The 25,532-nt window shown below is 28.8% G+C and overlaps 1 protein-coding gene across 1 annotated transcript; it reads right to left on the reverse strand.

Annotated features, from left to right (window-relative positions):
- Positions 1 to 2,151: 2,151 nt before the first annotated feature.
- LOC104646788 (glycine-rich cell wall structural protein 1.8-like) lies at positions 2,152 to 20,118 on the reverse strand. The gene is made up of 5 exons (XM_069296379.1): positions 20,086 to 20,118; positions 11,781 to 11,892; positions 10,843 to 11,719; positions 8,521 to 8,783; positions 2,152 to 2,285 (listed from the first exon to the last, which is right to left on the reverse strand). Exons 1-5 carry the CDS (start codon positions 20,116 to 20,118, stop codon positions 2,152 to 2,154), a joined length of 1,419 nt encoding a protein of 472 aa, XP_069152480.1.
- Positions 20,119 to 25,532: the final 5,414 nt, after the last annotated feature.

The following is a 25,532-nucleotide window of genomic DNA, read 5'->3' on the forward strand; positions in this document are numbered from 1 at the left end:
GTCAACACCAATATGTTGAACATCTGCTGAGTTAAAATTTTGAATTTGTGATTTATTTTTTAAGATAAAAATACAAATATAAGGGGCTAGGAATTCGTGATTTTATTATCTCCACTTTCACGAATAACGAGTTATGTTTATGTAATTGAAGAAACTCGATAATTAATCTATATTGCAGAGAAATTGAATGTCACCTCATAACCACTCAATCCCCTTGACTTTCCCAACCACCCATATTTCATCACCCAAAGTAGCCCAATCCACAATATAAATATATATATATATATTTCTATATTGAAAGAAAAAAACTCATTACTACAAGGAAATTGAAACAATGAGGGGAATATATATAATTTCATTTCTTCTAATATCATTAATCATCCATATTGAAGCAACATCAAGGTCCATGCAACAATATGATAACTCATACAAGGAATTATTTTCTCAATTTAAAGTTGCTAGAGAGCTAAGAGGTTTAAAAGGCAAAAGAGCACCACCACCATCACCAGACCCTAATAAGGCAAGTCATATGCTTGTACCTCCTGCTTATCGTCATGCACCACCACCGCCACCATCATCATCAGAAGTACCATCAAGTTATTCATGAGCTGACAGAGGCGGAATTAGAATTTTGAATTTATTTTAACATAAATATAAAGTTATAGACAAAATGATTGAGAGTTTCACCAAATCAATAAGTTTGATTTGTAGTTAAGTCCTTTTTGGGCTTGACATCATGTACCATTTCATATGTACTTAAAATTTTATTTTATCTTTTTATATGTTTTTGGTGAATGGTTTGATTTGTAATAAAAAGATTAAGGATGCTTGAAAGAGGATTATTATTACATTATGTATTTTGATTCATCTTTTTTCTTTTGTTTTAAATATATTACTTATGAACAAGCAAAATATAATAATTAGGCTAATTACATGAAGCATGTGCTTTTGCGTTCATATTTAATTTAAAAAATTGAACTAGTTAGTGTTAGATAATAGAAAAATTCTGTCTATGACAACGCTCACGAGGGGGTTGGAATGACTCTATTGGACTTATATGGTTAAATATGACATTTAGTTAAGAAATAAAGTTATACTATTGCTATGATTTTTTACGTGAAATCAATTTTTGACAAAAATAAAAACATTAAATTTTAAGAAAAAAGTGCATCATTTTTGGCCAAAAAATAATAATCAGGTGCACACGACATCTATTTATGTATATTCAATATTTTTTTATTTAAAAAATATAAAATGATAATGATCGAACCCCTTTGTTATAAAATGATATATCCAATATTTTTTTATTTAAAAAATATAAAATGATAATGATCCAACATTTATAATAGTACCCCATAAAATTTAAGTCTGATACAATAAATCTAAAATTGTATAAGCATCTACTAAACCATTTTCCCTTTAAAATATTAAATTCAAAATTCTTTTTTTTTTCTTTTTTTTAGGTGACATCTCTCTTTAATATTTTTATAAAACCCTCAAATTAAAAAAATCAGAATTTCAACAAAGCAAAATGACAAAGACTTTAGAGTCAACGAGTCAACTTTTCACAAACAAGTTGCTAATAATTAAAAGTCACGGGTTCTGATTAAATCATTAAATTAATTTGGTAAAGTGATTGGACTATAGTATAAAAATTATTTTTTTATTAATCATCTATAAAAAAAAATATTGAACAAGTTGGAAGAATGGAACAAATAAATATTAATTAAATTATCTAGTGGATTTAACCTAATATTACTTGTTCAAGCATATGATAATGTCGTTGATTTTCTCGACCCTTTTCAAGCTAGAGTATTATTTTATCGATTCTTAAAAAAATCCAAAAAGAACGGATAAAAGTAATATAAATAGGGATGTTATGGTAAGTTAATTTTCATAAAACTCATTACTATTTGAAAGAATTATGAGGGGAGTAAGTGTATTTTCATTTCTTCTAATTTTTTTGATTATTCATGAATTAATTTGTGTGGAATTAGTATCATCAAGATCCATGCAACAATATAATAATAATAATAATAATTCCTACAAGGAATTATTTTCTCAATACAAGATTGCTAGAGAGCTAAGAGGTTTTGGTTTAATTAGAGGCAAAATAACAATATTGTCACCACCACAATCTAATAAGGAATCTCATATGCATCTCCCTCCTATGAAGCCACCACCACCAACTCCGCCACCACCGTCACCACCATCTCCACGACTACCACCACCACCCGCACCTCCGTCAGCACCAATAAGCTGAACATGAGCTGACAGGGATGAAGCTAGAATTTCGAGTTGATAAATTCTAAATTCTGGAAAAGATAAATAACTTTTTTTTATTATAAAAGATATAAGGGCTTAGTGAGTATTGTGGAATTTGTAAGAAGATATGCAACCCCACTCACATGACTATATAATAAAAATAATTTTAACAATATTGTTATCAAGCTTGATGAGCTAGTGATTTAATATGGACTCAAAATAGTTTTGTTTGGTGTTGATTCTATTTTTTCAAAATATGTATGTTGATAATGTAAGCATTTCTTCAATTTATTTGTCATAATTTTTAATTTGATCCATTTTTAAAAATATATCTTTTTTGTTAGTTCTTTAACAACAAATTTTCAAATGATATTTTGGTATATCGTATGTATATTTATTTTAAATTGGGATAAAGCACAAGTACCCCTCAACCTATGCCCGAAATTTCACAGACACACTTATACTATACTAAGGTACTATTACTCCCTGAAATTATTTTATTAATAATTTTTTACCCCTTTTCAACCTACGTGACACTATCTTGTGGGTTCAATGATGATTGATTTATTTTTCAAGCTAGTGTCACGTAGGCCGAAAGGGGTAGAAAATTACTTATAAAATAGGACCTTAGTATATTATAAGTGTGTGTCTGAATTTCGAGCATAGGTTGAGACGATACTTGTGCATTTTCCATTTTAAAATCACAAAAATTTAAATTCTTCTTTACTTTTTAAAACTCTGTTACAAGTTAAAGTTAAAATAGGATAATTAAATTAAAACATGTCGAGTATAAATTGAGGTGTTAGTGATAACTTAATTTTAAAGAGAATTCATCACATTACTACTATATTGAGAATTTGAAACAATGAAAGCAATATGTATAATTTTATTTCTTGTAATATCCTTACTCATCCATGAAGCAAAATCAAGATCCAACCAACAATATGATAATTCATACAAGCAATTTTTTTCTCAATTTAAAGTTGCTAGAGAGTTAAGAAGCAAAACAAGATCACCATCATTACCATCGAAAGTTCTAGCAAGCTATGCATGAATAACTAGAATTTTAATTTTTCATATAAAGAAAAAAAACTCATTATTGAGTTTTATTAGTTTAGTGAATGTTTTAATATGAATATAGAGTTTAAACAAAAATAATTTGAATGCTGCAATATCTACAAGACTATAACCACATGTGTCCCATACCATATGTACTTTTTTTTTTTTTTGGCGAGTGATTTTGGATTTGGAATAAATGCTTAAGGATGCGTGTAGGAGGATTTATTACTATGTATTTTGGTTCATGACTCATATATATTGTAATAAAAAAGATTGACCATGAGGTAAAAGCTAGATTGTGTTTGGTAATATAATGATCGAACATGATGTTCGTCGATGAATTTAGTGAAGAATTATAGTAAAGTTACAATTTTGCTATTAAATATTGTTTTTCTTAGTTCAAAAGTTTTCTTTTTCATTTTTAGGTCTTTGAATATTGATAAGGACCTCTATTTATGTACGAGAGAAGTTAAATCCAATATAACCATTATTTTCATATTCATAAAGCAAAAAGAAAACAACTCTGAGTTGTTCAAATAGTGACGTTGAATTTTTCAACCCTTTGATTAGGATTATCGATATGAGAGAGACTTGTATAAATTGAGATGTTGAGATGAGCTAATTTTCAAGAAACTTTAATACTATTTGAAAATTTGAAACAATGAGGTCAATATGTATAGTTTAATTTCTTCTAATATCCTTGATTATACCAGTCAACAAAATAAATTTATTTATTTTGACTTTTGAGGTACCATGACATCTATATTAGTTTTGAGGGGGGAAAGTAGGTTAATATACTTTTTCAATAGTTGGGAGTATTTTTGAACTTTTTTTTGTTTTTAAAAATAATTTCTTTGTTAAAATACATAAAAATAAATGAAGAAAGTAATTTAACAAAAATATTTATAATAAAATAAATAACTAAAATAAAACGAGTAAAATATTTATCAGTCAATCACTACATTTAATGGTGATAAAGATTTCAACTTCAATACCATCTATTACACCTTTTAAAATGTCATGGTGCAAGATGACAGTATTTAATTATTTGGGTAAAATGATAAAGACCTACTAAACAAAAAATTAATAAATATTTTTATTAAGATATTCATATGGTCATGTTTTTCCTTGACATCAAATTTTTATTTTGGTATTAATGTTGAATTTGAGTTGCTTTCATTTTGTCAGATTTTTTAATTAGATGATAGGTTCAAACTAATCCTAAAAGTAGAGAGCTCTAAATACTATAAGTTGAATTTGGATAATTTGTTGTGAAATAATTTTTGGAGGACTAAAACACAAAAAAATTTGAATGTTAGGTATGTGATCATCTTATTTAAGGTTTTAGTTAGCTAGGACACAAATGTAGATATGGGTAGGATCCATAATATATTTTCTTAGGTCCGATTTGATAATATATATTTTTTATAACAAAATTTGTATCAGAAACTTCATCATCGTCATCTTTACCATCATTACCGCTATCACCATCTCCGTGATTATAATCACCTTAATTTCTTTAAAATACAAATATAAGGGCTAAAAGTTAGGGATTTCGTAAGTGGATATATAGCTTCATTCACATGAGCACCGCGCTCGCCCTAACTATAAATAAGATTGAGTCCTCCATTATATGTTCTTTTTGTTGCGAGTTTTGGATTTGGTTGTGGTTGGATGATTCAGGATTATTGTGGGTGAACTTACGATTCATGTTTTATTTTGCTTCCGAAAATAACTTTTGAACAAGAATTTTTTAAAAAATTGTACCAATTATTATCACCAAACCCTAGTTTTACAACAAATTAGGCTGAAAAATCTTAGCCCCATCCTACGTAATTAACGTGTTAGATATGGGTTGATTCTCTGAGCCAAGTTCATTTTACGAAAAACCATCTCAGTATCATATATATACTATGCTTACCTCTAGTTTAATACAATTACATATATTATCAGTTTTAGTATTTATACAATATATTTTAAAAAATTTAATCAGATATACACAATTACTTTAAATTTAAATTTCTTGTTTAATGATCCTTTAACAAATTTTTTAACTTTTTTTTTTTACTATGTCATTTGCATACATAGGAGTAGTTGGCAATTGAATCCGATTAAAACTATCATTTTTCATATCAATATAGGAAAAACAAGAAAACTTCAAGTTGTTCACATAGTAACGTTGATTTCTTCAACCCTTTGACTTAGAATTATCGATATAAGTAGGGGTGATGTGATGTCTTAATTTTCAAGAAACTTCATTACTACTATTGAGAAATTGAAACAATGAGGGTAATATTGTATAATTTCATTTCTTCTAATAACAATATCCTTGAATATATATGAAGCAAAAGCAAGGTCCATTCAACAATATGATAATTCCTACAAGAAATTGTTGTCTCAATTTAAAGTTGCTAGAGAGCTAAGAGGCTTCAAAGGCCAAAAAACAACAATGACACCACCAGAGGCTAATAAGGGATCTGGTGTGCATCTCCCTCCTACGACGCCGCTTCCACGACAACCACCACCTCCTCCACCAGCACCAACAAATTATTCCAGGATATAGTTAAAATTTTGAGTTTATTGGTTCTGAATTCTAAAAAATATAGTATATTAAGTTCGAGACGTCATGTTGCTTCCCACATATTTTTTTTTGGTTGACTATTTGACTTTCAAAGTCTTTGTCTTTTTTTTTTTTAATTATTATTATTATACTACAAGAAAATTATGAATTACATGGAGATTTTTCTGGGAATTAGTATGAAAATTTGCAAGAAAATAAGTTTTCTGCGAATTTTCTTACTAATCCCAGAAAAATCCCCATGTAATGTACTGTTTTAGTGATTTCATCCGGTGTTCGATATCCACATTAAAGTTCGACTAAATATGAATTTGCGCCGAAAAATCCGACGTTGGAATTGGGATGAGTGTTAGATTTGGATTTTTGTGAGATAATTTATTATGCATTTTGATTCATGTTTGTCTTTCACTTTTAAAAAGAAGTTATTCGATAGCGATCACTTCATTTAAGTTTATATTATACTATTTTTTTTTTTTACCTTTCAAAAAGATTGACTTTTTTTAAATATAAAATTTAAAAATAATTTATTTATTTATAATAATCATAAAAATATTACTAATAAATTTAAGATTATAAAATTGAAAAGACTTTTATTCGTTTCAAAATTACTTGTCTAGATCTACCTCTTGGATATTGATAAATATACCTCAATTTCAGCAGAATGACGAAGACTTGAGAGTCAACTTTCCAAAAATGAGTTGCTAATATTTTATTCTTATAGTTGTCTATGAATATATAAATCAAATTATTTAGTGGATTTAAGTTATATCATGCATTTTTTAAAATAAAATTATTAGAATAGTTTAACTTGTCACACATTAATTAATAATGTTATTACTCGCGTAGTCACGCACACCATTTATTTTAGATAATCATTTAACGTTAGTTATATATAATTACATTTTATATGGTCTGGTTTGATAGTCAAACAACATGTTCCTTCAAAAATATTAGTCAATTCTATTTTCGATATGAGCGATTGACTGTTGACTTCGATTTTAACCATTATTTTCATATTCATAAGAGTTCAAATAAATAGAAGAAAAAAAAAGAGGTAACTCCAAGTTAAAGTAATTAGAGAAAGAGTAATATAAATTGGAATGATGTGAACTTAATTTTCAAACTTCATTAATTTTTGAAAATTTGAAAGAATGAGGCTACTATATTGTATAATTTCAATTTTTCTAATATTCATGATTATCAATGAAGCAACATCAAGGTCTATTCAACAATATGGTAATTCTTACAAGAAATTGTTTTCTCAATTCAAGATTAATGCCAGAGAATTAAGAGGTTTAAAAGGGGAAAAAACAAGAATCACACCACCACATGCTAGTATGGTATCTCATATGCATTTTCCTTTTCCACCGCCATCACAATCACCATCACCATCATCAGTACCGACAAGTTGTACATGAAGAGACAGAGGTAGGGCTAAAATTTTGAGTTTTTGAATTCTGAATTCTAAAACATATATTTATTATTGGGTTCGAGCTGATGGTGTAATTTGTTTTGTCCACTGTCAGTGAATACAAGTTAATCTCTATGAAGATTGTCTTGTGAGAGAATTTATCATGTATTTTGATTTATGTTGCTCTTTCATTTTTTTTTAAAAAAAAGTTCTTTGACGAAATACATATAAGTGAATTGATGAGTAATTTGGAATAAAATGAACAATTAATATTAGGAAAAGATCCTTTTGTCAGAAAATTTGATCAGAATGATGTTTTATTTATATTATTTTACCTTTTGAAAATATTTTTATCCTTTTAATTTTAGTACATTTTAAATAAAAAATGGTAAAAGATCAATTTATTTTAAAATTTTAAAAAATATTATAATTTTTAAATTTTCCAATAAAATTATCAAATTTTCTGATAATTTAGCACTTTCATTGATAAAAGACTTCAATTTCAAAACCGCGTTAACATAAAAGCCATGGGACCAGACCAAAACATTTAATTATTATGGAAAAATGATGGGACTACGAAAAAAAAAACAATTTTATATTTCATTTCGTAAAATTTTTAATGAGATGATATATAAGTCTAAAATATTCTAAAAAGTAGAAAGCGCTATTTAAATATGTTATATTTAAAGGACTAAAACGTAGAGAATTTATATTTCGTAGTAAGTAATGATTTTATTTAAAGTTTTTAGTTAGATATATGATACAAATGTATATTATATTTGTGTAGGACTTATAATAAATCTTCCCATGTGCGAATTTGATTATTATTATTGAATTAAAAGCATGAAATATATCTTTTAAAAATGAATTATGACAATATGGAACTTGTACTAGCAACTTCATTATATATATCTCTAATATTATATATTGAAGTTTGTTAAAAACACCTCTAAAAACTCAAGTTATTATAGCATAGCGATATTTTTTTATATTATATATCATAGTGGAACTTTAGTTATAAACTTGTTTTTCACAATGAGGCATGCTTATATAATTTCATGTCTACTAGTATCCCTACTCATCCATCAATTTTCCTACAATGTTGCCCTAGATGTACAAGGTTTAGATCGGAATACGGGTGGACGTGCATCACCACCATCACCACCAACACATAATTTAGGAAGTCGTTGGAGACGACATTATGTACCACTAGAGCCACCACCACCTCCACCAATACTAGCGCTAGTATTGTCACCTCCACCATCATTATCATCACCTTCTCCAGTATCTTCTCTCCTATCACAACCATCACCACCTCCATCAGCACTAGCGCTAGTATCACCACATCCATCATTATCACTGGTATCAATTTCACTATCACCACCACCACCACCATCTTCACCAGTACAACCTCCACCACCACTAGCGCTTGCACTAGAATTTTCATCATCATCACAACCACCATAACCACTAGCAAGTTATCCATGAGCACCGCCACTATACTATAACTATGAGAAGATTTAATTAATTTGTAGATTTTATTGATCGAATCACGTAAATTTTGTGCAAAAATCAAGTCTGAGAGCTAGTAAGTTTTCTAAATTTTGTTAAGTCTGTAGAGGCTAATTGATTCAGAATTTGAGATTTATGATTGGTTTATTGAATTTAATTATGTAGTAACTTTTTTCTATTTTGTGAAATTTTAATAATTGATAAAATATTGAGATTTGACTTAGTCAGAGATGGAAAAAAATAAAAATATATATGTACTTTCAATCAAGATTTTCCTCTGCTAGATTGTCCACTCCCACTATGTACTACTTATTTTAATTTGCTTTTTTTTTTTTGCTATTTTATTTTTGATAAGAAAGTAACTTTATTATGGAAAAATTATACGGATAAGCAAACTCATACTATTTAATTACTCATCATAGCTATAGTTTGCTATAATTACCACTCCGACTAACATTATACGTTCATTACGTGGGCTGACTTCGAGTTTGTATAATTAGTCATGTTTGTATATGTATAATTCGCCAGGATATACAAATAAATATGTATAATATACAATTTTTTAGCCTATATACATATACAATTCACCTCTCTCCCACTCTGTGCCCTCTCTCGATCGCCTCTCTCCTCTTTCTCTCAATCTCGCTCACCTCTCCTTCCTCTCCCAATCTCGCTTGCCATTTATACAAATGTATATGTATAATGTACAATTATATACATATACAATTCACCACTCTCTGTCCTCTCTCGCTCACCTCTCTCCTCTCTCTCCCAGTCTCACTCGCCTCTATCCTCCCTCTCCCAATCTCTCTTGCCATATATACAATTACATATGTATAATATACAATTATCTAACCAATATACATATACAATTCACCTTTCTTCCACTCTTTTCCCCCTCTCTCTCTCGCCTCTCTCCTCTCTCTCCCAGTCTCGCTCGTCTCTCTCCTCCAAATAACATGTAGCTACAAATTGTAATTGTCAAACTATAGCTATAAAGAATAATTAATTATTTTTAAGTGACTATACGTAAAAGTTTCCCTTTATTATTCAAAAGGATAAAAGTTTTGAAAATATTTCTTTTGTGAGTAGTTAGATTTGATTTCAAAGATTATTGTTATATAATTTTTTTTTGCTTCATAATAAAATGTGTTTGAACAGAAAACAATTAATGCTCACCAAACTCTGGCAGGGAATTATTATGCATTTGTTTCAGCCAACTACCTCTACATTTACCAATTACAATATTATTTTTATGGGTAAATGTAAATAATTTATTTAATTTTTTAATTTTTATTATATTTTTTATTTTAAAAGTAGATTATTTATTTTTTTAATTGAAAATTAATATTTCGTAAAAGATTAATTTATTAAGATGACTAATATATATTCTCAAATAATTTAAGTGAAAAAATAGCAAATATGACCAAAAAGATTGTTTCTCCTAACTAGTTAGAAGGTCAGAAAAATAACAGTTTCCAGCAAATGCAAATTATCTATCTTGATCAAATTATGTAATAATTTGAGGGTATAATTGGAAATAAAATTTTTGTGCATGTTTTTATTCAAATATAAAATGAGGTGAGAAATAATGAACCAAACACTTGATAAAATTAAACATTACATTACCAATCTCTACATTACTAACCTCTGCATTGCTAATTCCGTATTATTGATATTAATCTTTGTACCAAACGATCTAATGTCAAGGTAAGTGATGATCTTATTTAAAGTTTTTAGTTAGATATAATAATGTGTGTGTTAGGATCTATGAGGAGTTTTTCTTTGGTGAGAATTTGATTATTTTTCTTATAATAAATGATGATAAGTGAGACTTGCACCAAAGACTTCATTATACATATGTGCTTTTATATTATATATAGAAATTGCATTCGGAATCATATCTAAAAACTTAAGTTATTAGTGTGAGATGACAATTTTCACAATGAAGCCTACATACAAAATTTCATGTCTACTAATTTCTTTAGTCATCCATGAATTAATGATGGTGAAGTACAAGTGTTGTAGCCTTTCAGCAGAAGCATTAAAAAGTTTAGACCGAGATAAGGGTGGAGTAGTACCAGCACCGCCAACTCCAGAGCATAATGTAGGACGGCGTTGGAAGCGTGATGTACCCCCAGGACCACCACCACCTCCATCAACAGTAGCACTAGTATCACCACCTCCATCACTATCATCATCGCTATCATCACCACCACCATCACCACCACCACCACCTCCATCAACACTAGCACTAGTATCACCACCTCCATCACCATCATCATCGCCATCATCACCACCATCATCATCATCATTATCACCACCACCGCCACTGTGAGCGCTAGTATCGCCAACTTGACCTTCATTATCACCACCACCACCTCCTTCAACAGTAGCACTAGTATCACCACCTTCATCACCATCATCATCACCACCATCACCACCTCCATCAACACTAGCACTAGTATCACCACCTCCATCACCATCATTATCGCCATCATCACCACCACCATCATCATCATTATCACCACCACCACCACTGCGAGCGCTAGTATCACCACCTCGACCTTCATTATCACCACCACCACCACCACAAGCGCTAGTATCACTACCTCGACCTTCATTTTCACCACCACCACCATAATTATCATCATCACCACCACCACGAGCGCTAGTATCACCACCTCGACCTTCATTATAACCATCACCACCACAATTATCATCATAACCACCACCACCACCACGAGCGCTAGTATCACCACCTCGACCTTCATTATCACCACCACCACCATAATTATCATCACCACCACCACCACTAGTATCACCACCTCGACCTTCATTATCACCATCACCACCACCTTCACCAGTACAAACTCCACCATCACTACCACCACCTCCACCAGTACTATATAGGCGATAGCACCACCATCACCATCATCACCTCCACTAGTGTACAGACACTAGCACCACCACCTTCATCGTCATCATCATCGTCGTCGTCGTCGTCGTCGTCGTCATCATCATCATCATCATCATCAAAACCTTTAGTATCACCACCACCGGTAAGCTATCCATGAGCACCGCGCTCACCACCACTATGCTACAACTATGAGAAGATTTGTAGATTTTATTAGTCGAATAATCACATAAATTTTATGCAAAAATCGAGCTTGAGAGGCTAGGTTGTTTTTTGAATCTTGCAAAGTATGTAGAGGCTTGATTCAGGATTTGAGATTTATAGTTGATTTCCTCCATTCAGAATTATCTATTGATTAAAGTTATTCTTTAAAAAATTTAAACAATCAATAAGATATCATAATTTGACATGGTCAAATATAGAAGAAAATAGAAATATATATTTGAACTTTCAATCAAGATTTTCGTAGCTAGTTTCGCCCACTTGCATGCAAAGTTACAAAAAAATTTAATTTGATTTTTTGTTTGCTATTTTATTTTCGAGACATGCAATTTTTTTATTCAAAGTTATATAGAAGTTAGAAAATATTTGTTTTTTTATGAATGCTTAGATTTGGTTATGAAAAATTGTTTATTTTTGTTTCTAAATATGATATTAAAATGTGTTTGAACAAGAAAACAAAATAAAGTGATAGTGTATATAAGTAAACATGGGCGAAATAACTTTAAGAGATATTTGTACTTGGTTCAGGATTATCGCGTAGATTATTCTACTCATGATTTTGCTACCTGAACACTTAAAAGTTAAACCCAATGAAACTATATATCTTGGTACGTGTAATACATTCATCTTCGCATGAAATTATTGTTTGAAGGTGGTAAAATTGAGAGAAGAAGAAGAGGTGGGTCTCCTTGGAAAAAGGAAGAAGAAAATACATGACTCAATAATCATTTCAAGAAAAAAATATTCACAACTAATATGAATATATAATGATCAATAAATTCATCATACATGTCATTTTAATTATACATGTGAATGGGAGACTTTTATTTTCCAAAACACATGAAGGTGTAAAATCATTGAATTATATTAAATTTGTAATCTGAATTGATAAGGATACTAATATTAATATACATAGACTAATGCATGGATGTTGAAATTGCCATTTGAGATACTATACATTCTTTTAATAAAATATAACGATTGAAGAGTCCCAGAGAGAGATGAATGTGTTTCATTAAGTAATTTAGGATAATCTTTTTCTCATGAACTGGTTTTTTGGAGTTGAGATAGAACAAGATCTATCTTTTCACGTGGTAGTAGATCCCATGTTACTGTTTACCACCAGATATCTAGTCGTGAGTGTGAGGTGGGATGTTGAAGATTCTCACATCAAATGAAAAAGAGATGAGCGGTCTCCTTATTGACCTTAGACAATTCTCTCCTCATGCACTGTATAGCTTTAAATTTGAAATTATGTTAGACACGAGATCCATATTTTTACGATAACTACTATATCTTTTTTTTCATTTTTAAACAACTAATTATGTACGTTGTCTAATTTTATTATCTCAACAAAATGTTGACTCCACCAGCTACCTTAAAAGTATATTGAATGCTCAAATTACTTTCAATGTATATCGGCTAGATAATTGTATATTATATATATGTATTTGTATATATGGAAACTGAGATTGGGAGAGGGAGGAGAGAGGTAAGAGAGATTGGGAGAGGGAGTAGAGAGGCAAGCGAGAGAGGGTAGAGAGTGGAAGAAAGGTAAATTATATATGTATTTTGGTTAGATAATTAGATATTATACAGATGCATTTGTATATATGGCAAGCGAGATTGGGAGAGGGAGGAGAGAGGCGAGGAAGAGAAGGCAGAGAGTGGAAGAGGTGAATTATTTATGTATATTAGTTAGATAATTGTATATTATACATATGTATTTGTATATTCTGGCGAATTATACATATACAAACGTGACTAATTATACAAACTCAAAGTCGACCCACGTAATTCATGGATAATGTTAGTCACGAGTGATAATTATAACAAACTATAGCTATGATGAATAATTAAGTAGTATAAATTTGCTTAACCACGTAATTTTTCCTATAAAAATGGCAAGGAAAGAAATAACAAAAATGAACCTTAGCTAATTCACCATATGAAATTAATTATTATATAATGAAAATGTAACTAAATAAGATACCACATCCAGGCTAAATAAAAGAATTCCTGATCTTGTCGGAATTGGAGCAGCTATTTCATTCGCATCTGGCTTGACTGAAAGGATGGAATGGGCTGAGAAGTTGAGTTTTTTATTCCAACTATCGAGGAAAGAACCTCTTTTTGACCTTGTGGTATGAATTTATATATATATATATATATATATATATATATATATATATATATATATATATATATATATATATATACTATAATATTAGTACGTTAAACTTATATGGTCATCCAGCTATAACAAATAGCGCCTCGATCAATATGGAGGTGGGGGTAAGGGGAATAGTAGTTTAGAGGCTCGACTTTGTAGCGATCCTTCAGCGAAGAGCGGGCCAATAATCTTTGATGATTTACTGGCCCGATCTTCGGTGGCGGAGGACTCGGCGGATCAGTTCTCGGGTTGGTAGGTAAAATCATGGCAGAAATAGCCAGTGGACAAAAAGAGGCTATCTTTGTAAAACTATTACGAAATATGGCTATTTCTTGTAAACAAAATAATGCAAGAAAGATATAAGTAATATTAGTCTTCATTTTGTTTATAATTTGGAATTTTTTGCGTATTAATTCTTTTAGATTAATTTGTTAGGATTTTATAGTATTATAAGGTTTGATTGGAAGACTTCAATTAGTCAAAAAGATAATATGAAAAAAGAAACAATAAAGAAATTTCTTCAATTTCCAAAGAAGTTGCATTCATACACCATTGCAATATTAAGTAAATTATTCACGTGTGACACACCTTTAAGAAAAAAGGAATATAATGGCATAAATTAAAGATTATTTTTTACATTTTTTAAATGTAAAGTAATTTAAAACCCTCGTTAAATGAAGGATAAATAAAAAGGGAAAAAAAATCTCTAACAATTCTCTTATTTTAAATTATGAAAAACGCCTCAATATTTCACTTAGAAAATATGAACATGGTAACGTGACATCATTAGTGGTGGAGCTATAAGCATATAATTTCACCATAAGGTTCATAGAACTCAATAATTTTGCTATAAACCCTATTTTATATTTTCAGATTATATATAAAAATAACTTAATGAAGAATCTAGTGAACTACATTTTCTAGAATACAGTATTCATAAACTCAAAATCCTAACTACGTCTTTGCACACCAACAAATCAAAACTTTGAGTCAACTATAGCGATGATCGTCAATATGGAGACGGTGTGGTAGGTGGTACAATTAGTAATCTTGGCCTAATAGTTGACGCGGCCATTGGTGATGGTGATGGTGGAGAAGGTCTCATCTACTCATAAACACCTAGTAGTGGCCATATTTCTAAATGGCTATTCTGAAAAATGGACATTTCTTGTGGTTGAGTTAAAATTCAAGGTCTCAACTCGTTTTTTTTAAAAAAATTATAGTATCAAATTAAAGTCAGTACCATCATATCTTATTGTTTACCCATTGTTGAGTTCTCAAATTATATTGTCCAAACTTCAAATATTCAGTCTTGAACATTCAGAAATATTGAATTTCACGTCATTGGCGACGATAAAAAAAAGTAATTTATTTATTGTCTTTAATAATTCTCACCTAATGACTTAGCTCTCTGGATAGAATTATTCCTAACGTTCATTTCTTCATTTAAAAAAAATGAGAAAACTTAGAAAACATATATCATAATTTATGTAATTAATTTCTTCTCGTATTCATCTGTTGAAACATTGAATAATGTCTTTAAAGACCGATGAACACTTCAACTTCAAGAAATTAAATTCTTATATATATATATATATTACATCGAGACAGCTCTTTTTTTCTTATATAGTATCTATTTATGTAGTATTTGATCTAGCTTAATTAATTTTAATTCATACTTTCTTAATTGTATTTTAAAAATTCAAACTCGAAAGCTCTATTTGTAGCAGCGTAAATAGAACTTTTTATCTTTGCTAGTATCATTGACTCTCTCCATGGATACATATATTTGTATTATTTTGGAAATTTTTTAATTTTAATTTTTCATTCGATACTCTGAAATTCGATCAATTCAATTTTGCACTACGTAAGGTCTCCGAGGGAGTGTTACCTACCAAGATTTTTTCATACCTGAGATTCAAATCTAAGACATATGATTAAGGGATCGAGGAGCTATATTATTTTGGCATGTAAGGAAAACTTTGCTTCATTTATATATGTAAATAATTAAACCAAATCGTCACATCACATTATATATGTAATATCAAATATATTACAAGATAATTCAAATAACATTAGCAAGATGTATAGCGCTTGTCGTAAAGAAGCAAGTGGAAAAGTCAATAGCATCGATAAGAGTTTTATTGATGGTATAAAAATATGTAAAATGTAGAGATACGAATAAACCAACATAGTATATATATATATATATATAAAAGTTGCATGACATCCCTACGATGCATGTGGCACGATTTTATTGGCCCATAGAAATCATCTAAACCGAATGGATAATTTTTATTTATTTTTAGGTACATAATAAAAGAAAGAGAGAGCTAAATAAAAATTTTAAAATCGTTCATAAAATATTACACGTTCAGTATATAGGTGGAGGCGAAAATAATGTTGACTTATCTCGTTGGCTTAGTTATTGGCCCGTCGTCCTTTGGTGGTGGTGGTGGTGATGGCATAATTCTGCTCTGGCGAGCTGAAACAGCCAGCAGAGGCCACATTCCTATACCTATAGGGGCTTTGTGTATACATATATTGTCAAAAATGGACACTTCTTGTATAACTAGTAATGCAATGATAAAAGTTAAAATAATCTTCATTTCTATTAGTTAAAAAAAAAGTATCTTCTCTTATTATTTTGGTTAGAATTTATAGGAATATGTTTTGTTAGTAGGCCTTGAATTAGCCAAAAAAATAATAATAAACATTATAGAAAAGTTGATGAAATTTCAAAAGGACTTAATCAATTTACCAACATCATCGAACGTTATCATTTTAAATTCATTAACATGTCACTTTTTTCTACATTTAGGAAATTTAGATTTTCTAATACAATTTGCAAGGCAATTTCTTCTAGCAAGGAAATCATGGAGTACGGCGAGATAAACGATCTAATTAGATGTATTTTACTATCATATATATTATTATTAATATCTATATTTTTAAAATATTTTGTACCTTACCATTATTTAACAGTTTTTAACCATATATTGAGAAAGATACGCTTAGATACATGTATTTATTGCTACCAGATACACTAAAATAGGGAGAGAGGCGAGCGAGATGAGGAGGGACGCGAGTGAGATTTTGTTATGCATCTGAGATATATGCTAATAACGGTAGATACACACTATATACATGTATCTAATATGATTGACATGTATCTGAGATACCAGATACATAGGAGAGTGGTGAGTGAGATGAGAGAGAGGCAAGGGAGGCAAGCGATACATGTATCATGCAATTTGATTCACATGTACCTGGGATACCAGATACATAGGAGAGTGGTGAGTGAGATGGGAGAGAGGCAAGGCAGGCAAGCGTAATTTGTTATGTATCTCAAATACATGTGAATCCACTTTGATTCAATGTATCTAGAAAAATTTTAACCTCATATATTGTGAGATACATGTATTTGGATGTATCTGAATGTATCTAGACACACCAAAATCTGCAGGTAAGATATGTAATATTGCAAACTAAAGCTTATCAAAGTAATTAATTAGTTCTTAAACTGGTGGGATTTATGTAAATTTTCCTTTCATTATCCCTTTTTTGTGTTATATTATTCTCATGATATACTAATCCATTCTTTGATTAGTATATCTTTTGGGAAAGTGTATATAGTTTATTGTTCTTAGAGTTACCTCGCTCAACAACTCCTAACATATGCGAGACTCGAAATTTAATCAAATTAGTTTTTCTTTGATCGTGATTTTTTATATATATATTTATATTTTAATTATTATGACTTATTATTCAACTTTTTATTCCAATTATGTAATTCTTATTTTTTTTAAAAAAAATCTGTCTGAATTTAGGGTTAAAAATAAGAAATCTAACCTTCAAAATATAAATTAGGATAGAAAAATATATTCTTAAGGCGTGTCTAGCTAGGTCAAAATCAAATCAATGAATTATCCTTTTCGTCTTTAATATCCATTCTTGAAGCACAAGTAAATAATTTTTTATAGACATGAAATAAGCTAAAACAATACTTATATAGACCAAGGGAGTATCAGTCTTTAGTCTAATGCAATGACTTTTATACCAACACATTTTTTTTTTCATTTTTTCCTAATATCTATGGCAACGAATTCTTTGTCATTAATTATTCTTGTTGAATTTAAAGTCTTGATCAGTCCTTGATCAATAACACATTAAAGGAAAATTATTCACAACTATTAATGTGAAAATAAAAAATCAACAAATTCTTGTGGAAATTTTCACAAACTAATTGGGTGTGTATATTCGTGAAGGATATTTTTGTAAAAAAATATTTTTATACAATGCATACTATTTTTAATATATCAAAGCAAATAATGTATAAAAAATAATCTATACAATAACTAATACATGCATTACTAATACACAATATTAAATATTATTTTCATGCACGCTATCAAACGATCTCTTACTTTTTAGCAAACTCACGTTGTAAATTGCACCAAGGCCATCTTAAGAAAAAGAATTCTTATTATCTCACTTAAAAAAATACTCAAATTGCCTATTTTCTAATTCATTAAAAATTTCATATTTTAACCGCGTTCAAATAGGAATTTCCATCGAAAATACCTATTTTTTAATCTTTTATGGCGAAATATATACAAGGAAGTTGAAATTGATATGTCCTATAGGAATTTTACAAAATTTATCTGATATTTATTTTTTCAACATTTTGACTTATCAAATGCATACCCCCTAGGCCCCTACCAAGCCATACACACTAAATTCTAAAATATGAAAAAGAAAATATTACAACCCATCATAAAATCTTCAACAATTATATTTAAGTTTTAAGAAGAAAAAAAATGATGATAGTAATTTATATCTTAGCATTTCTTGTTATACAAGAAGTGGCTATTTTTCAAAGTAGCTTTACAGAAATAGCCAATTTAGGTATAGAAATGTGGCCACTGGCTATTTATGCAATGAGACCTAATCCGCCGCCTCCACCCCCACCAGAGGCCGCGGATAAGTCAGGTCATAGTGCATCACTTGCATCTAAATTACACATGTGAGTGATGCGCATATATATATATATATATATATATAAATTTTCACTATTTTAATAACTAGCACTCTTTGTGACTTAGTATTATTTATTTAATATCTGAAGAATGCAAAAATTCAGTGGGTATTGATATGTTTGCGATCGAAGTATAGTTATATGATAATAATGTGATTAATTTATTTTTCACTAAAATGGAATATTATATTCATGTGTAAGCCTTATCATGAAATTGTTTTTTTTTTATTTCTCACTTTTGTCTCGACTCTTAATCATTAATTATTTTCTAGGTCTAGTAGCATAATATATTTTGTGCACTTGCTATATAATTGAGTATCATTCTTTTATTTCATCCATCGATACTTGAGTCAAGTCACTAAACTTTTTGCGGATAATAAACAACATAAATCTAATTAGTCCAATAATAAACATCTTAATTGAGGAGTAACTCAAGAGATTACTTGTATCAGCGATCGAATATGTAGTTTAATAACATTTAACCATCATATTCTTTTAGTAAACTGTGATTGATGACATTTAAAACCATTTAAGTAAATCAGGTCAAGATTTGGGTCCAATTAGAATGAGTTGGTCCTCAATAAATCAAAATATTAATTTAAGAATTTTAAATATTTTTTCCTAAAAATTAAGAATAACCACATCATCAATATGTAAGAAAAATGATGTTTCGAGTTTAAAATGCCCATGAAAGTTAATTAGACAAAGTTGGATGATCATGACTCATGAGATGATGGCTAACGAAACAGAGTTGAATAACTTTCGAAAAATAAAACAAAATTAAGCGACTTTGAAGGTCTATTACAACCAACCATTCATTTCACACATTCAACTCAAACCAAAAGCTCTCAAAGATTGGGCAATCAGACCAATGATGAGATATTGGGCTGGGCAAACAAATGCATTATACCTGAGCCCAGTCCCAAGTAGGACTAGTAGACATTATTGGGAGATTTACATAAATAAAATTATTTCGCGTTGTCAATTGTCATTCAACTTTGATCCCATGCTAAAATAGTCGTCACGTTAAAAATTAGAGCTCTATTATTGACGGATCATCATAAAACTTATTTTTCCACAATTCATGAAAGAACTTTATTATAAATTGTATCATAAAACTTGTTTTTCCATAATTTGATCATCATAAAACAAATTTGACTGTTGAACGATATCCTTAATTTGTCTTACCGTGCATCATGTATATTATCATCAGAGGCGTAGCTAGGTGGGGGTTTGTGGGTCTGGACGAACCCAGTAGCTTTTTCATAAATCTTGTATTTGTACTGGAAAATTAACTAAATATATATGTATATTAACTTGTAAACCCTAACAAAATCAATTGACGATTATAAATGACAAGGCCAGGCTCCACAAAAAGATAAATCTAGGATTAATTATTTCTTTTCCGACTTCTCATTTGATATTCAATATTCGTACTAGGATCAGAAATGTCATAGTTACATAGGAACAAGGGAGTTATATGTACCCCTTCGATGAAAAGTTACATTATATTGTATGTTCAAGATTAAAATTATTATTTTTATATACAATAAATGTTGAATCCTCCTGACTTCTTTATGTGTTTAATTTTTCATATTTTGAACTTCTTAATGAATCATGTGTTTGCTTCTTAATATTTTAAATCCTCTTAATATAATTAAAATTCTGACTCTACCACTAATTAAATTACAGACTAATTTAAATTTATACTGCATACGGCCTATATAAATGGAAGCACTCCCTAATAACATATTTTCAAAACTAAAAAATGATCATATCGATTCACCATGACCCTAACCGTAGCCGTAACCGTAACACTAACCCTAATTGGTATGTATAACAAGAGCAAAGTGAAAGGAGTATTAGGCAGGCAAAGTGCCTAACACCTTTCAAAGAAGTTGAATTTTTGCCTATAATATGCTAAACACATCATTCATTACCTTAGTTTTTTAAATAATAAAAGTGAACTTTGAACAAGGCACATGGAATGCTACCACATGCAAACTAATTAACCTACAACTACTTTATAAGCACTCTTACCTCTCTCTTTTCTAAAAAAAACCCTACTTTGCTTATCCTTTTAGTCAAATGCCTTCTAGAAGAACTCAAAAGGTAATATATTCTCCGTTCATTTTTACTTGTCACGTTCGTTTTTTGAAAATTAACTATATAAACATTGATCAACATTTTAAGATGTATTGATTCTCTTATTATACTAATATGAGAACGATTACATCTTTATATATTTTTCATATAGTTCTCAAAAACAATTTAACATTAATACAATTTAGTTTTGCTTCAAAAACTTAATCAAATTGACTTTTACGAAATCAAACATGACATGTATAGACTAATTACATATAGAAAAACTCCAAACTCAACACCAAAATAAAAATGTTTCATGGAACTACTAATGCCATCAATGACTAAACCTAAAAATTATGACCATTTAGAAGACAAGAAATTAAGGTTTCATACTATGAAGCAAAGAGAGATTCAAAGAAACCACTCACATGCCCACATGGGCTATTCATAAAGTCAATTTACACAACTCCCACATAACATGGTGTACTTGTAAATTACCTAATGTCATAAATCATATTACCAGATACGTTATCCGTTCAACAATAGTTATTCACTTTTAGAATATTTAATAATACTTTTTCAATTTATGAAATCAATAGATGATTTTACTCTTAGGTCCTAATTTATCCTTATTGTTAATTACTGTCATTTTGCCTATTATATTTTTTCAAGACATTTGTATTTATTATACATAAAGAGAAATACATTAAATTACCTTTCTATTTATAGTTTTTTAAGAAGTATGCAAAGTCAATATTATTAAGTATTGTTGAATAGAGGAAGAATATGCTAATTTTTTAAATAAAATTTTGAAGGAATATTAATACAAAGTCCTTAATTTCTTAAAAAAATTAATAATGTTTATGATAGTGAATCTCAAACTTATTAAAATAAAATGCCCTATCATCTTTCCTTAATTAAAAGTTTTAATAATTAAATACATAATATAATATCTTTGAAAATTAAACCTTAAGTCAAAATTATGACAAATATGAAGACATTAAACACTTTTAATAATAAGTAAGTTAGAATATGAGAATGAAATATAAAATATTTTATCCACACTAATTATGATATTCACTACCTCATCTCTAATATTATAATATACTTTATCATATAATATTTTACATTATTGACAAGACCATACTCTTAGGTCGGTGCGTTCACGTGTTAGCTTGGCTCGATACACGTATAATAGAACAAATACTAATTATTTATTTATAACATACGTAAACTATACAACAACATAATTAATTTATTAATTTTTTTCTTTTATCTAATTAGTGTGTTACACATATTATAACTTATACTAATAAAAAATGTCTTCATCAAGACCTAATTAGCGTAAATTGTGCAACCTAACTTTATAGAGACTCTTTATAATTAATTAATAAACTCTTTTAATGTTTGGTCTTCTTATGTAAGCTTCGTTTGCTTATCAAATTAATAAGTGCCTTCTAGAAATACACTCTACTACTAAATACTAATAACTAATGTCATAAATTATGAATTATTTCGACGGAGACGAATTTAAAATTTAAAATTTAAGAGTGTAGTTGATATTTTTGAGTTAACTTATGATATATTTTACGTCTCAGTTTATGTGATACTTTTTGAATTTTGATGTATCAATAAGTTTATCTTTTACTATAATTTTTTCATATATCTTTTAAATTGTCATTAGTTGACTGATTTATCGTAGTTATTTACTCGAGTATACAATTTTGTTTTAAATATATTGGAAGATTCCATATATGTCTTACGATAAAAAATTAAATTATTTGACTCTCGAAATTTGAATCCGTCATTGCATTTTGAAGACACTAAGGGCTCATTTGGTATGCGAAAAATAAGAAATAACTAGTTTTAAAATTATTTTTCCCGTTTTATATGAGATAAATTAATGAAATCATCGTTTTAGAATTATAATATTTTTAATTTTATATTTAAAATAAAATAATAATTTTGATATTTTACTGATTTAAAACAACTTATTCCTCGAACAAACGAAACGTTTGAATGAAGCAAATAGATTCCAAAAACTGCTCACATGGGCACATAAAGACAACTTATATAACTTTCAAATAAACTATAGGTTAAAACTTCTTTCTTTAATAAATTTCTAAAAAAGAGGTAGTTGCATGAAGTACATTTGGCTAATGGAATCTCCTGATCAAATCAGCATAATTTATGCAAATTATATAAATTTATTCAAAATTAAATACTTTTAAAAAGTTGAGAATATATCTTTAATAACAATGGAAAAAAATTATTAATTAAAATTTCATCTACAAACATATATCAGAAATTTATTAATATATTATTTTAGGCTTCCCGATTTTAATATCAGCATAAAAAAGTTATAAGAGCGCGATAATTATATTATTTTGAGACATTTTTAATTAAAAATAACGAGATATTTTATCTATCAAAGTATGTTCAACTAATATCTAATGGAAAAAAAATATCATTGTTAAAAATCAAGAGATATAAGCTTAGCAAAACTTTGCCCTACTAATTAATCTATATTTCTCTTGAATTGAAAAAAATGATAACGCCATTTAACTAACCACATGGGATGTCTAGCGTTCTATTTAATTATATTATTCGAACTTTTAAAAATTATTAATATTTATATCAATGTTTGATATTTCAAAAAAATACATATATGACTATGTACTTCGTTATATTTTTGTTAGGAAAAATGCAAAAGTACCCCCTCAATTTATGCCTAAAAATTCAGAGACACACTTATACTATACTAAGGTCTTATTACCCCTGAACTTATTTTATAAGTAATATTCAACCCCTTTTCGATCTACGTGGCATTAGCTTGAAAAAAATCAATCAGCGTTGGGCCCACAAAATAGTGTCACGTAGGCCAAAAGGGGTAGAAAATTATTAACAAAATAAGTTGAGGGGAGTAATAGGACCTTAGTATAGTACAAGTGTATCTCTGAAATTTCGAGCGTAGATTGAGGAGGCACTTGTGCATTATCCCTTTTTGTTATTAAAAAATATTTCTTGACCGCAAGTGATCAATATGAAATTTATTCTCAAATTAGAATCGTCTTATAAAAATGAAGAACGGAGAAATAATACTTATGAGTCGTACACACAAAGTCAAACAAGAATTTTTCTTATTTTCATATATGTGAATATGCCTAATTATTGTACGAATAACTTTATCCTAAATAAATTGTGTCCAAGCTTGATATGTCCATTCGATAAAATATTGAATATATATCATATTACAAAATAACATCACTAATATCTAAATCTCTTGTTCTTGATGTAACAAATTAGGTCCACTTATTGGAAAAAAAAAATGGGACCATAATACTATTTTTATAATGTATTTGGTCCTTGCATTGTACCTCTCACAAGTGTTATTTTTGCACCACTAAAAAATGTGATAGGTGATAAGTAGCTTTATATTTATAAAACTAGATTTTTGGTTTGGCTTTGAAAAATTTTTTTTTTTTGATAAAAGAAAAAATATACTTCAAAAATGAAATAAAAGAGAACTTTTGTTATATATCAAGGAAAATCGCGGTTAATACTTTTTTCGAGTGAACATCGAGTAACCATTAATTTTCCTTTTGTGTAATAATTCACAAACAACATAACAAAAGATAAATAAATTTGATACAGAAAATTTATTTTCTGCAATTATAGGTAAAAAAATTCGAACTTGAAACCTTTATTATTTATGAAAGTCCAATCTACATTATTTGAGCCACCTTTGTAACATATTATGTTCCACATGTATGTGATTTAATTTTTGCAAAACCTAACTTTGTTGGACTATTCTAGTGACTCATTTAATATACCTAGTAACTTGAGGAAAAAGATATAACCAATATAGGTTGTGGTGCAGTAATGAGATTATTTCGTTCTTAATTAGAGGTTTTAGGTTTCGATTTTAGGTATGAAAAAATATCATGTCGAGAGCGTCACCCTTAAATAATAATGTTGATGATAATGTTGGTTGACTTATGATTTTGTATAAGCATATTGTCATAATAAACTTTTATTATTTTCCTTTTAGGTTTTTCTTCTTTTTTCCTTTTTTTATTTTTCCATAAGTCGAATGAGAAGAAAATGCATTTCTAAGTGAATTTCAAGCAAGAGAAAAAACAGTTTGAATATTTGACTAAAAAGAGAGTTTTTTTTTTGGAATCATTTTACAATTTGCCCTTTTTAAAATTAAGTTTTTATAAATAAAATATCAAGAGAGATATTTATTATTTAAAAAAAGATGTAACTTAT

The sequence above is a fragment of the Solanum lycopersicum genome, chromosome 4 (genome assembly GCF_036512215.1).
Source record: "Solanum lycopersicum chromosome 4, SLM_r2.1".
NCBI classification, from domain to species: Eukaryota; Viridiplantae; Streptophyta; class Magnoliopsida; order Solanales; family Solanaceae; genus Solanum; species Solanum lycopersicum.